A 13887-nucleotide genomic window follows, 5' to 3' on the forward strand; every position below is an offset into this window, starting at 1 on the left:
GGGTACGGCATGTTCTATGTCCGACAACGGCAACATTATATAAGACTATGTGGTCTTAAGGTAATAGCTAACACATCTGTAAGTCCACTGTCTCATGTCAAATGTTCCTGATCATGTGTAGATAATAATTTACATAAAACAAAGGACATGGTGTCCAAAATAGCGACCCCCTTGCCTTTGAAAACTTGTAACGATTGGTTTCTCCAGTGGTTTCTCCAGCTGTCACTGAGACACACCGCTAACAGGAACATGAATAAAAAAGATTTGTGTACAAGAATGCAACTGAAAGTTTATTCACATTTGTACACTTTCAAAAAAACATCATACAAGGACACACATTTCCAATGGGCACCATCAGTGTCCCCCCACTATCCAGTGCCACCATTACAGTTACACCCTTAAAACAACCAGTAAACATTGCACCCACTATCTAACCAGATGGTGCATATAAAATGTCTGTCATTAGATCTCAGTAAAATAGCGTGTTATGTGATAATTATACATTTCATAAGGTAAGCAGTCTGCAGGCATGGAGTACTTAAGTAGTAATAGTTATTGGGAAGTGACGTTTCTTTCCGAGACTCAATGGGCAAGATCAGTTATACCAATAAGATGTCCTCGCTCCTCTCATCAACAAGCCTCTATTGGATTGGCTTAATGCTATTTGATTGACAGCACATGGTAGTTAAGTAGGCTAATGTCCCCATCTTTGTGAGGCAAACAGTGGGGAAGAAGGAACATGTAAACAAGTGAGAACAGATGGGTTATATTATTGGGGGTGGCACATTTTTACAGTATGTTAACGTTGTTCAGCATAGTCCACACGGGTGTCATAATTCACTTTAAGCAATACATCTCTTATATACAAATGACTATTCAATACATTCACCCTTCCATAGTTCCATAGGTACCAAAAGCTACTGTGGGATTAAATAAAAAATTGAAACAATATATTATGCATAACTGTTATACAACTAAAGACCTGAGACCTACAGTAAAAATAGGAGTTGGCTTCAAATAGCAGTTCTCCAATTGAAAGTTTGACCACTACAATAGCCCCGAAAATATCTTTATTAACGTGCCGTGTTAGTATACTCAACATGATACTTTGCATTTACTGTTAATCAATTAATCAACTAAGGAATGTTATGGTCTCTTGACATTTCTGTCCAGGTTCATGTGACATTCCACCTGTTATACACTGATATGAGATACAGTATTTCCTCATATCCAACAAGATGGTGGACACCAGTCAAAATGCTACGGTAAAACTGGTCTGAAAGGCAACCGTCTGTAGTTTGCCTCAACCCTGTTTGTTTCACGTGATACGTCTCGAACGGCTCTCCTCGTCAGTTCGTAAAACATCATTGCAAAAGACCCCTCAAATATGAGCAGCAATGGCAATGTTTTAGTAGCAGCTCTACATGACATTTCAAAAGATCTTTTCAGTCACCGTTTAGACAACGCGAAAGACGTACAAACGGTTTGAGAGTACACAGCCATGTAACTGTTGCTGTGTCCTCAATTTGAACTCAGCCTCGGCTCTGATATTGTGGCCAGACTAATGTAAACACATTAGACAGCTGTGTGAGGTGACGGATGAAGGTCGACCGACACTGGCTCAGATGTATGGCTTCCGTAGAGTTTCCCCGGGGAAGATCAAAGAAAGGGTTGATGGCCAGCGCCTTCTGTAGTGTCTGAGGGGGGTCCTATTGGACAGCAGATATCCAGAACAGGCTGTGACTGGTCATTAAGATCTTGTCAGTAAAATGATCCGTGCAGACAGACGAAGAGAGGACCAGCTGAACACACACAAAATACATCAGGTAAGGACCTCTTTTTGGAACTTTGTCTTGTCCAAGGGGTGGGAAATTGATGGTGTCCTAAACATAGACGAAATGCAATTTAACACCGCATTCAACATCTGAGTAATAACGCACTGATGTTAAATAGTCTAAGTGGAAAGCATATAAGTGGTATATTTCTATGCTAAAATGCATCATAGAAAATAGAAACAGTATCTACAAGTATAGTGGAAACTCACAATCTGGTGTTTCAGTTCCAGTTTCCGATGGCACTGTAGAAAAGACGATACTGCATCAGAAAATATTGACATTTAATTGCATCAGATTTGATTAGATATTTCAGAAGCTTATTGCGTTTGCTATTGTGAGACTCAGGGGGGAAATGAAAGCAATGAAATGTGAGTTTTGAAATGAGAGAAGGAAGACTTTCATCTTAAACTGTATAAGTCATTAGTAATAGCAAACACACACAGCGGGCCTGGTCTATTGTAAATTTATAGAGCAGTTACACGTGGTTAGACACAAATACCATCGAACCATTTACGGTTTATTAGTGATTCCAAAAACAGCAATCCTCCCCGTGAAGACTTTCTACAAAGTCATTGAAGCAGACATGCAAGTGCTAAAACAAGCTGTTGAAGAAGGGTGAATTGGGGGGGTTACATAAGAAAATACGGTGTCAAGCAAAGGATGAGACAAGAGAGAAAAGACTGTCGCAGTTCTGGAGGTTTTTCAGTGTGGCAATGGCATGCAGACAAACAGCAGGAGAAGATGGCATGTAGGCACGGAAATGGCATGAAGAGAGAACAAAGGAAGGGAAGACAACGCTGATGAGGCGGAGGGAGAGATGTCGTCCTGAGTATTCAGTGGTTCTCAGTACCTTTCTGGAGTCGGTCAAAAAGCCTGGGCCTCTCTCACCAGTCAATATGCCTGGGGGGAGCTGAGGCCCGTGGGAACCTAGTCATAGTGTCATAGGCAAGGATGCTACTGGCACAGGGGTACAGAAAGGGGGACAACATCAATGTCAGGAAAAGGGAACATTCGAGGGTCAACCATTTTGTTAGTCCAGTCTCTTGCGTTCAGATCCTGCACTTGAAGGGAGCAGCAGGCGTTTTCCCAAAACACAGAGAGCAGAACCACTCCATCGACACTCGCTGAGGGCTTGAGGCCAACAAGGGATGGTATGATGCCAGGGTGAATGTATGCAGTACATTTGTCTGTGTGTAACCATACACATGTTGCATATGCACAGAACTGAGAGAATAATATCCACTCTATCCAAACTGATTTTCTATTGACTTTTAGAGGGAAGTAGAGGGTGACACCATGGTCAAGGTGAATTGACGACGATAGATTGTAATGAAAGACAAGCCATAGGTGGTAGTCTTAGCATGTTTGTTATTGTCATGTTCCCTTGTCTGTCATTCTGCGGTGATGCGCTCTGTGTTTGGTTCACATTGCTTGGCCGTCCAAATGCACATTTCAACGAAAAACATGCAGTTAGAGGTCGTTAGAAGTTAGTCACATGAGCAGTTGTCTCAGTAGCACCACACCAAAGCAGACATGCTTGCCTCTCTTTTTGCCTCTCTCTGAGCAAAATGATCACGTGTACATTCACAGCAGTTTGCCCAATTCTAAAGAAGAGGAGACATGCAAGGAGTTTCATTTCACTTGGTCAAGTCATTGTGCACAGAGCATGCAGTGGGTTAGTAACGCTCCAAAGATCATGTGAAACCCAAACCCAAAACACACAAGCGGTAAACAGTGGACTAGCTGGCTTGTGTGCGACCTCCCAATGCTGGAGCAGCAACCAGTGTAGCCTCCAGCGGAAAAATCCAGCTGACCTCCAGATGTGTCTGAGGGGCTAGCCAACCCCTTGGGCATGCACGGTGTCCCAGCCACCTTATTTAACCACCCCACTGAGTGACTGACTGCCCCCTAGCCAACATGCCGCACCTGCCCCAATCCCTCCCTGAAACAGGCCATGCAAATTGATTATTTCCGTCCGTCGGGCTGCTTTATATCTTGTTAATTACCTTGTCATTACAGGGTTTTGGATACCTTGTAAATGCTCAATATGATAACCATTATTACCAATTTCCATACTGAAACAAAACATTGCATACCAAAAAAACATGATGTAAAAATATGACGTGAGTGACATGGCATGCTATCAACCCTCGGCAATAAAAGTGTTTCTCTAAATAGGAAAACGTGGGAAAATGCTAGCGTCTATTCTAAACGTAAACAAATGTATGGTTCTATATAGAAAGTCTAGAATGCATAAACCACAGTATTTTATCTTACACCTTAACTTACAAAAACAAAGGTGGGCTGTAAGAATCAAATCAAAGTGTATTAGTCGCATTAGTCGCAGTTTAGCAGATGTTATAGCATCGTCCAGGTTTGGTCGGGGTAGGCCGTCATTGTAAATAAGAATTTGCTTTTTACTGACTTGCCTAGTTAGGTTAAATGAAAATAAAATAAAATAGCGGGTGCAGTGAAATGCTTGTGTTACTAGCTCCTAACGGCGCAGTAAAATGTCAAACAAGTACACAAATACACAAAACAAGAAATCAGAGCCCTTAATGATCAACAAGGGGCACTTTTTCAAGATCGCACGCAAAGGAAAGCCAAAACGATAAACCAATAGATGCATTTCAAAGCTACAAAAACACCAAGAACCAGCACCAAGAAATCAGCAATTCAATCTATGTACAAAATCCACAGCAAAGCGCAGATGTACGGATGAGTTATACTGGAAGGAGAAAGGAGAGGTAAAATGGGTCAAATTGATCTTACGTTTTCATGGGAATTGTCTCAATGCTACAAAGATAGAAAAAAGAAAAAAAATGTATGAAATGCTCGGCAATAGAAATGCACCAGAAGGTTTCGGGCACCGATCAGATTACGTCGATACACGTCTTTGATCAAGACACTTGGTGACTTCGTCTATCGCATTCATTCACTACTCTAAGTGCATGGGAGAGGTGAGGGCTACTGAAGGATGCATAAAACAATAGGAATAGTACTTAATACGCTGTTTTTTTCCCTTCTACATAAAGTGCAAAGTGCTCGACAGAGAGAAATTAAATGAAAAGTAAGGATGGAAGAAGATGGAAATAGTAGGAATGGTTATCACAAAGTAAAATGCCAAGTCCCAGAAACAGAGGAACTGAAAAGAGAGAGAGAGAAAGAGAATTAAGTAGAAAGAGTTAAGTTACTGTTGCTTACAACGAGTTACTACTGCAAATGAACTGTAATAGACAGAAGAGGGGAAGGCAGAGATAGGGGAAGGACAGTAAAGGCAAGATAGAAAAAGGGCAGGAATGAAGCAATGCTATTACCTCATACTGAACTTGTCTGTTGTGGATTGAGTCAAATTGTGTTAATTACCATTTTGTAATCCTGGCACATGAGAACTAATCAGACTCAGACCCAATTTCAGTCGTGTTAATGCATATCATAGGGTCTAATAAGGAAGTGTTCCCCAAGATGACTTTCCAGTCTCAAATCAACATCGACTGTATGGCCTCTTTAACCAAATAGGCACGGGGAAAGCGCTAGGTGGGGTAGACCAATTGTAGGGGTAAATTTGTAAGCAGGATCACCATACATCAAACTAATCACTGGGTTGCACTACAAATTCACAGTAGGGGACGTCCAAACCTCAGCTATAGTTCACTTAAGAGGATGATCAAAGGACCGGCTCGATTCGGTCTTATGTAGCAAAATTTGAAATTGTGTTTTTTACAATGGATAAAAGTAGACTCAGAGCTAGAAAATGGTATATCATACACTACAATTGAGGAACACTGGGAAAGTAATTCTGCTTTGAAAGTTGATAAACTTGTAACCACACTTTTGAGAAAATGGCCCTTGAATGTTTTGGTAAACCTACTGGAGAGCTCTTCTTTGTCTACACCCATTCAGCATCCTTCACACCCTCTTAAGCCTTAGCTCCACCCATCTCTTTAACGATTCAAATGTAAGGCAATGTGCTAAACAGAGTGAGTACGACGGTCCTGTACTAAACAACCAAAGACATCAAGACTAAAGGCTGGTTTATACTACGTCTAGCGACATGTCTGTAGACAGTTGTTGCAGTGACATCATGAACATTCTATTGTCGTCCGACATCAAACTTGCTGTCGTTATCAAAAAGTATAAACACTAAAACAACAGGCTGCATGACTTCAGCAACCTGGTGGTCCAAAACAGCATAACTGGTGTATTTTTAACACCAATAAACCCACCCGTTTAAAAATGAATTTAGTTTATGTCAATCGAGCAAACCAGGCAACTAAAAGCAACTTTCTAAACAATGTTTTGGTTCGTTTCTAGCTTGTTAGCTAGCTAGCTAATGTTAAGTTAGCTGGCTAACGAGTTCAAATAATGACAATATCATATAGCTGACAACGTCTTAATTTGAGCTAATTTGTATTCAATACTACAGGAAAATAAACTCACAACAAGATCATTATTTATAAGTTAATGGCGAGCTAATTACAGAAAATAGCTTACGGTTGTGTGTGTGACGAAATAAAAACAGGCCATTCTACTGGAGAATTTAAGAACTGAGATACTGTCTCGTTGGCCTAACGTTATATCCTAATTTGACTTTGGTGCAGGTCATGTTCTTCACATTACTGTCTCTGGTAAACACAAACTAGATCAAATATTATCAAAGTTTACAGGATACAGAAGGTGTAAACGGTACAGTGAAATGGTTACTTGCATAGTGGAATCTTATGTTTAGACATTTAGCTAGCTAGCTAAACAGTTAACCATAATCCTAACTTATAACGTTATTACCCTGCATGAATCTGAAGGTAGCTAAAGCTAACCAACTAAGTTTGACGTTCGCTAACTAGACAGGTGTTTTATACAACAGCCTTCTGTGTGTTCTCTTTGCAATCAAACGCCAGAATTTTCTCCATCTCCTTAGATGCTTCCACTGGACATTCCACTGATTTCAAAACTCGGTCCTCCAGAAAGTGGAGAGCATTACAAACACTTTTGCAGTTCTTCGTGATATCTTTCAAAATAGCCGCGTTAGAAAGGATTATCTACACATACTGAGCAGCTCATGTTATAGACAGAAGCATGCTACATGGCAGACCAATCCAAACGAATTTCTCGGCATGTCCAGCCCAACCATTATCTCAGCCAATCATGGCTAGCTGGAAGTTTCCTGTCTTTTTCCGTGGCTAAACAAACTAGGCACGTAATTCAACAATTTTATTCGTAATTACAGATGCACACACATTTGTTATTAAGGTACATAAAAGTTCACATGCTCCAGAAGGCATTTCTGCCAAAAAAACTAATTTTGATTAAAAAAAAATCTGTTTACGTTCAAATGCCTCTCCTGTGAAGTAGTGACATACGACTAGTTTCCTGAAAGGAGTGACATATGACAAACTGTATGTGACGACATAGTATTTAAAGTAACTGTTCAGTGTTCATAGGTTTCTATGAAAGATGACCTATAATTAATTCCAATATGAGTTAAATAGTTTTCCTTTCAAAAAATGGTAATTAAGTATGTTAAATAGCATGTGTGGGCACACACCAACAACAGAATGGTGTGGGCGTATACCGTCATTAAAATACTAATGCGAGTAGACTGCTGATTGGCCAGCTCAGCCAATGAGCCAACATGACATCATGCTCTATGAGGAAATAACAAGCATTTTTTAAGATATAAGATATGTTTAAGATATAAGTTTGAGGTGGTTTTTTTAAAGTGTTTTTTCCCCCTACAATTTATGCTTTGGCCACAAATACTAGTACAGGACGAGTCAACAACATCTGGGTATGAGTTAACAGAATATGAACTTTTAAAAGCGAGATTTTCACTGGACAGTTTAAGATTAGAGATACTCACTCATCGTAAACATCCTCTGTGTCCATTCTACGGTAGAACTTTGCCAGTTTTACTGACAGGATGATGCTAGGAAGGAGGAATAGGGCACAGCAGCCTAGGCCAAACCAGAATGTGTTCTGAGAGACAGGGAAAACAGAGAGAATGCAGTAATCAGTCAAAAGCAGTCCTAGGTTTGGTATACTTTCTCTTGATCATACATTTTTTAATACATGATATATATATATTTTAAAAAATTACATGATAAATATATTTATGGTTTTATGACAGATAGCCATGGAAAATAGCCATGGAACATAATATATAATTTAATATCTCATTACTGGGACGTTTTTCAACACTGGAACCTGAGGTATGAAGTATAGCACCATAAACTGGCTACACTTCTCTGCACTGTCAACCGTGCATATTTATCTTTCGTAGAGGACTTTCCATCAAGTTGGACACAAAGTTCTGCACAGTATCTGTACCTGTTTGTGACTGTGCATGTTCTTGCAGAGGGGCCAGCACAGTTTACCCAAATCTAAAGGTGGAAAACACTGAGTCATAAAGTCTACATGAAGCAGAGTATGTGAGCGGAGTGGAGCTGGAGCTTTGACTGGAGCGTGGAGCGAGATTCCCAGAGGCTGGGGCGTCGGCCTTATCGACTGCTCCATTTTCGCTCCAATAGCCTTCCAGTAGCACTGACTTCACGAGCTTAGTCGCATGCCCGGCCCAGCATGCATTTGTAGTCTACTTGTGTGCTGCTATCTATAGGCCCTTGCTTTAGTTATTGTCATGGAGTTCGCTAACTATTTTCATGAAGAAATTAATAAAACACACAGGTGATAAATCAAGGTGACTTATAAAGATGAGGACCAAAGAGCAAGAGAGGGATCCAGTGTCCACAACTAAAGAACAACTGTGGAATCTGAAAAGACACGTATCCCAAAAGCATGCTACATGCACATGCTAAAGGAAAGGAATGAGGTGGGTAGATAGGTAAATGTGTCATTGTAGCAAAGTATTTATAAACCAAAAATCTGATCTCCTAAACGTTTAGTTCATTTTCATTATATTATCTATACAATAGACCAATAAGCCTGGCATATTCACACGTTCAAGGAGCTTTCTGTTTTGACTGGGTTATTTTGCCTAAAAACCTTTAGGCCTACTGTACCCATATAAAAATTAAACATCTCTGCCCAGCCTGGCAAGAGTGGCTAAAAGTGTGTTTAGCATCCCCAGTGGCTCTGCAAGTGTGGAGAGGGTATTTTTCGCTGCTGGCCGGCTCTCCAGGCTCTCGCATGAGCCTTAAGCCACAGACTGGCCAAACTCGTGTTTCTAAAAATGGATTTTAAAAATGGATTCAAAGGCACTAATAAGTCATTTTTTTGTCTAATTTGCATTTAATTATAAGTAAGTCACAGCCTATATGTGCAATTTATAGACTATAACGATTTAATACAATGACCAACTGTCACGGATCCCTCCGGAACTTTCATTACGCACACCTGTCCCCTACTCCCACTGATTAGTACTTGTATAAGTGTGTCCTTTGGTTTCCATGGTGCTGTCCATTATTGTTACAATGTCTGTTGGTGCGTGTGAGTACCTGTGCTGTGTTTTGGGCTTTCGTGCCCTTGTGGATTGCGCAGATGATTACGGGTCTCGTCCCGTGTGCTAATCATTGTGCGCGTATGTTATTTATTCGAGGTACTCCTCGCTCTTTTGTTTTGGGTTTCTACCCTGTGTTTTGTATAGTGTTTGTTTGGTCTTCGTCCCCGTGCCTTTACACGGCACGCCGTATTTTGGGTACAAAAAAAATACTATTAAGCATTCCTGTGTCTGTCTCCCGAATCATTTATACCAGCGTGACACCAGCCTACTGTGTCACACTCGCAAATGCTTCACAATGCATTTTTTTGTAGGCTATAGCCTTGAAATAATAAAAAACCCTAAATAATTCATTTTCATTCCTTCTTAGGCTCCCTGTTTGGCTCCTGACCTATTAAGAGTGTGTATATGCTGTTTAATATGACATGTAGTCTATTTGAAATGATGTTTGCTTCTTACAATCACCTTTTCATGTTCATTCAAATACTTTTCATTAAAATCCATATGGTTAGGTTTCAATGCGTAAAAAACAATTGCTAGGTCCAGGTAGTCAAAGAAATAGATAGGTGTTGGTTAAATTGTTTGATTTGAATGAATGGAGTGAATTTGGAGCGGCAGTTTCTTTTCTTGTGAGCACAGGGCGGTTTTTAGGGGAGCGGTAGGAAAGCACCGGGAGCGGTGAGCGAGATTTCTAACCACTCAACTCTGCTCACATGATCTGACATGAAGTAATCATAGCCGTGGCATAACAGCCCGTAACAGCCCTGCGGTCCGTTTACGAGAATGAACACTGTCGTGATTAATTCAATCACACTGATAGTCCAAGTGCCACAGCTGTACTCTGTCACCATGTTAGGTAAGTAGTTCCATTCCTCCATCCCTGCCAGACACACTGTGCTGTTGACCCTTCTCTACTGTATCAACTTTTAGTGTGGAAACCCAGTTGTGTGTAGCTACTGTACAGAGGAAAGCCTAGAAGCACTATTGGAGCACTTACAGGCTCTTTCCTGTGTTGCTGCACCTTTGCTCTGTTGCTCCGGGACACTAGTAAAATTACCCATTGAGCTTTAACAAGCGCTTTGGTCCGTACGGTGTGTCCAGAAACATCCTGTTAGCAGTCCAAGTCAATTAGCTGACGCTGGAACCTATGTGGGCTCTAAGTGGCGGAGGGGGGGGCTAGTTGTTTCATTTAATAAAGATGGCTTCCTGCCATTGGGACCGTGTTGGTAACAAGGCCCCATGCGGACTGGACAGATGGGCAGATGTCGAGATTATGTAAGGCTGGCTTTCATCTCCTTCTAGTCTCTTCGTCTCTCTCTCTCTCATTCTGGACTCTTCGTCTTTGCAGCACTCTGTAGGGTGCCTCACTGTGCACTGCCGGGTCTAACTACCTCTCACTGATCATGTGCTGGATTCCAGGGCCTGACTTGTATGTTCTAAATCAGGCGAGGTTGGGGGTGACGTGTCTATGAGTGTGATTGGAGGGGTTTGATGGGGTGATCAGGGGGGGGAAAGAGGGCCTCATTTGTCTGATGGAGCTCTGTTGAGGGTCACGGCACCCCACTTACCTCCCAAACCCCCAAACTCCCTACCCCCACCCATCTCCACTACAGACCCTTCACCTTACACACACATAGACCCTGTATCTCTCCCGAGCCTTCATTATATCATGCCATTAGAGTCCGCTAAAACCTGGGGCCCTCAGAAAGAACCCGCCTTGTCTTCTGGGCCTGGCGGGCTAGGGGGTTTTGGAGGAGAACACTGAGGGAGCTGTGTGAACCCATGCCAGTAGAATGTACCGTGTGTGCCCCTACACATCACATATTTTAGCAGAGTGCAGCACATGGCTGTGTGAACACACTGTACTGGTACAATGACACGTGAACCCTCTCAAGAGACCAACCTCCAACCCCCTCACCCCTTTCAAGTTAGGCTCTGCATGCCTTCCTGTCTGCAACCCAACGGCCCAACAGACGTTTCAGGCATGTTTTAAAAGGATCCCTTATATTGCGTTTTTAGTTACCAGCGAGTCAACCAAGAAGCTGCAGGCTACAATCTCCACTGTGTCCACGATGTTGCTGAAGGGTTTGCAGGCCGCTACCTCCATGGTCAGCTGGGTAAATCATGCAAACCAAGAGCACATGTTACAGTTATACCATTGGCAAAACAATTATGAGAGTTGTCGGTTGGAATTTCTGGGAAATGAAGGGACGTTATAGCTTTACACTTGGACAATTCGCGATTGATGACTAAGTTGATTGAAAACGAGTCAGCAGCACGGTCACTTTTGGCACAATTCAATTAAGTTGTGAAAAGCATTCTGTTCAAACAGTAAGACTGTAATTTACGACAAGAGATGCAATATTTCTGCTATATCTAATTTCCTTCTTATGCTACAGGGGGGAAAACCAAGGCATTAACAAACTGTTGAGACACAAATACTTACAGAAGTCCTGACCCACTCTATGTATTGTCTGAAATAACCAACAATGGTTTGCTTGTACTTTTCCGTTTCCTAATGGAGAGAGGAATAATATGTTAGCTACTGAGTTTTATTGTAGCATTGAAATGTAAACAATTACTGGGAAGCCATAGTAATCACCTGGTTGACGACATGTGTTGCATTCTGGGAGATGAGATACTGCGCTGCTTCGATGGTCGCCAGTACATCGGCGACTTTGTTCTGGAAAAGAACAGAGCAAAAATAATGCTCAAGAAGCTTTCATAAGAGTCTATGGAGCTGCTACGGAGTCGTTGTTGAGTGTTTATAGGTGTACTACGAATGCTTGATGTTGATTGAGTCAGCGCGAACTGTTGGGGTACGTGGTTCGCAGGAGGCCCACTTACCGGTAGGTCTGAGGCCGTCCTCTCCAGTAGTCTGATGGTCTGGTTCAGCATACTCTTTAAAGGGGAAATGCACAACACATGTTAACACCCCAGAGGTTTAAAGGTCAGGGTTTAGAGACATGAGGTCATTAATAACCCCTAAAACACACACCACTGAAACACGAGACAGGCACAAGCATCACCGTGATGCTTGACAATATGGTTCTGCTGTTACAACACACATGGGGGGGGGGGGGGGGGGAGAAGAGCAGCATGCTTCCCACTGGGAGGATACTCCCAACAACGCCATCTCATGTGGATTTTGGTCATGAGAAATGTGCTGCAAAACATGTCAAAACCCCAATTAAAGTGCTTTCACATGAATTCGTAATACATTTTTTCAATACTATTTCAACACGTGAAGACCACTCGTGATGACTGATACTGTACGTGCAACACGTAAAAAGTGACAAACTCCATGCTGGTCCCAGTATACAGTACGTACATTGTCATTAGTCAGCACATGCACCAGAATATTGAAGAATAATTACAGGATTAACAATTACAGACAGACTAATCTACATATCCTGAAGACTGATTCATTTTTTAGGCATGTAACGGACCCAATCTTGCTCATGCTAAATCAATCATGTCCTACAGGTCTGAATCAGCATGCTGTACTACATATCCTGACCTGAAAAGAGAATGAACGTTCATGGTAATGGTCAGGGCATGCAGGGAAAGCCCCTTGGATTCGAGGTACAAGGAACATGGACAACTCACACTAGTGGTGGGCACCAATATCAATTATTCGATATGATATCAATAATTTGATATGATGTCGATATGAGCAAGGCATGTCATCAACCTCAACATTACAAGACGAACACAGGTCCCATTGTGGAGACACACGCTTACCCTCGCTCTAACATATTTCTTGGTAGCCATTAGTTGAAGTAAAAAGAGTTAAAGGGGAAATATAAAAAAAAAAAGATAAGACAGACCTCTAAAACTCAGCCTTTCTTGGTAACAAGATTGCAGTTCGTGGAATTACTTTGAAGTACACTGACTATTAATGGGTATATTATCATATTCTGGGAAAAGCACATTATATGTGGCCTACAGTGATGTCATGTAAGTATATGTTGTTGGGTCCTTTTAACATATGCCTTTTAAAGAGTAAAATACTTGTGTGAGGTGTAGCAAAATATATGATTGATTTGCCCATGTGAATGTAACAGTCAACTACTTCAATATTCTAGCTTTGCGTGTCGTTCAGGGTTCTAATATCCTGACTGCACAACCATTGATACCTGGGTCAAATACATATGTCAGATGTGCTGCACTTGGTTTGGATTGCCCGTTACAATGCAACCAATGGAATAGTCCCAAAAGAGCAAACCATTTTATACGTACTCCCAAAAGCGTACAAATAAATCAAGCTCACCGCATACATTTTCAACTATTTGAAAGTATCTGACCTACGTGTTTGACCCGGGTCTGATTCTTGTAGGTCAATAATACCTATATGTCTCTCTAGCTCTATAGTCTACAGAATTTGAGTGATATAGTCAATACAGACCCACAGAATAACCCTTTTTGGTTCCAGGTAGAAACCTTTGTGGAAAGGATTCTACATGGAACCCAAAAGGGTTCTACCTGAAACAAAAAAGGGTTCTTCAAAGGGTTCACCTATGAGGACAGCCGAAGAAACGTATTACGTTCTAGATATAGCACCTTTTTGTCTAAAAGGGTAGATAGAGCACGACTACG

At 41.5% G+C, this 13887-nt stretch overlaps 1 protein-coding gene across 16 annotated transcripts in view; it reads right to left on the minus strand.

Annotated features, from left to right (window-relative positions):
- Nucleotides 1–269: 269 nt before the first annotated feature.
- LOC139581102 (prominin-1-A-like) overlaps nucleotides 270–13887 on the minus strand; it is a 113924-nt gene continuing 100306 nt past the window's right edge. For 3 of the 16 annotated variants that reach the window (XM_071410500.1, XM_071410504.1, XM_071410517.1), the window contains 8 exons: nucleotides 13033–13050; nucleotides 12136–12189; nucleotides 11891–11971; nucleotides 11735–11803; nucleotides 11312–11401; nucleotides 7696–7811; nucleotides 2686–3439; nucleotides 2044–2077 (listed from right to left, as the gene is read on the minus strand). In XM_071410500.1, coding sequence (XP_071266601.1) covers nucleotides 3316–3439; nucleotides 7696–7811; nucleotides 11312–11401; nucleotides 11735–11803; nucleotides 11891–11971; nucleotides 12136–12189; nucleotides 13033–13050 — 552 coding nt within the window. In that variant the 3' untranslated portion in view covers nucleotides 2044–2077; nucleotides 2686–3315. Of the gene's footprint in view, nucleotides 1884–2043; nucleotides 2078–2685; nucleotides 3440–3841; nucleotides 4981–7695; nucleotides 7812–11311; nucleotides 11402–11734; nucleotides 11804–11890; nucleotides 11972–12135; nucleotides 12190–13032; nucleotides 13051–13887 lie in introns of those variants that run through there. The other 13 variants (XM_071410505.1, XM_071410509.1, XM_071410501.1 and 10 more) reach the window with 11 other exon arrangements.

Source organism: Salvelinus alpinus, chromosome 7 (assembly GCF_045679555.1).
Source record: "Salvelinus alpinus chromosome 7, SLU_Salpinus.1, whole genome shotgun sequence".
NCBI lineage: Eukaryota > Metazoa > Chordata > Actinopteri > Salmoniformes > Salmonidae > Salvelinus > Salvelinus alpinus.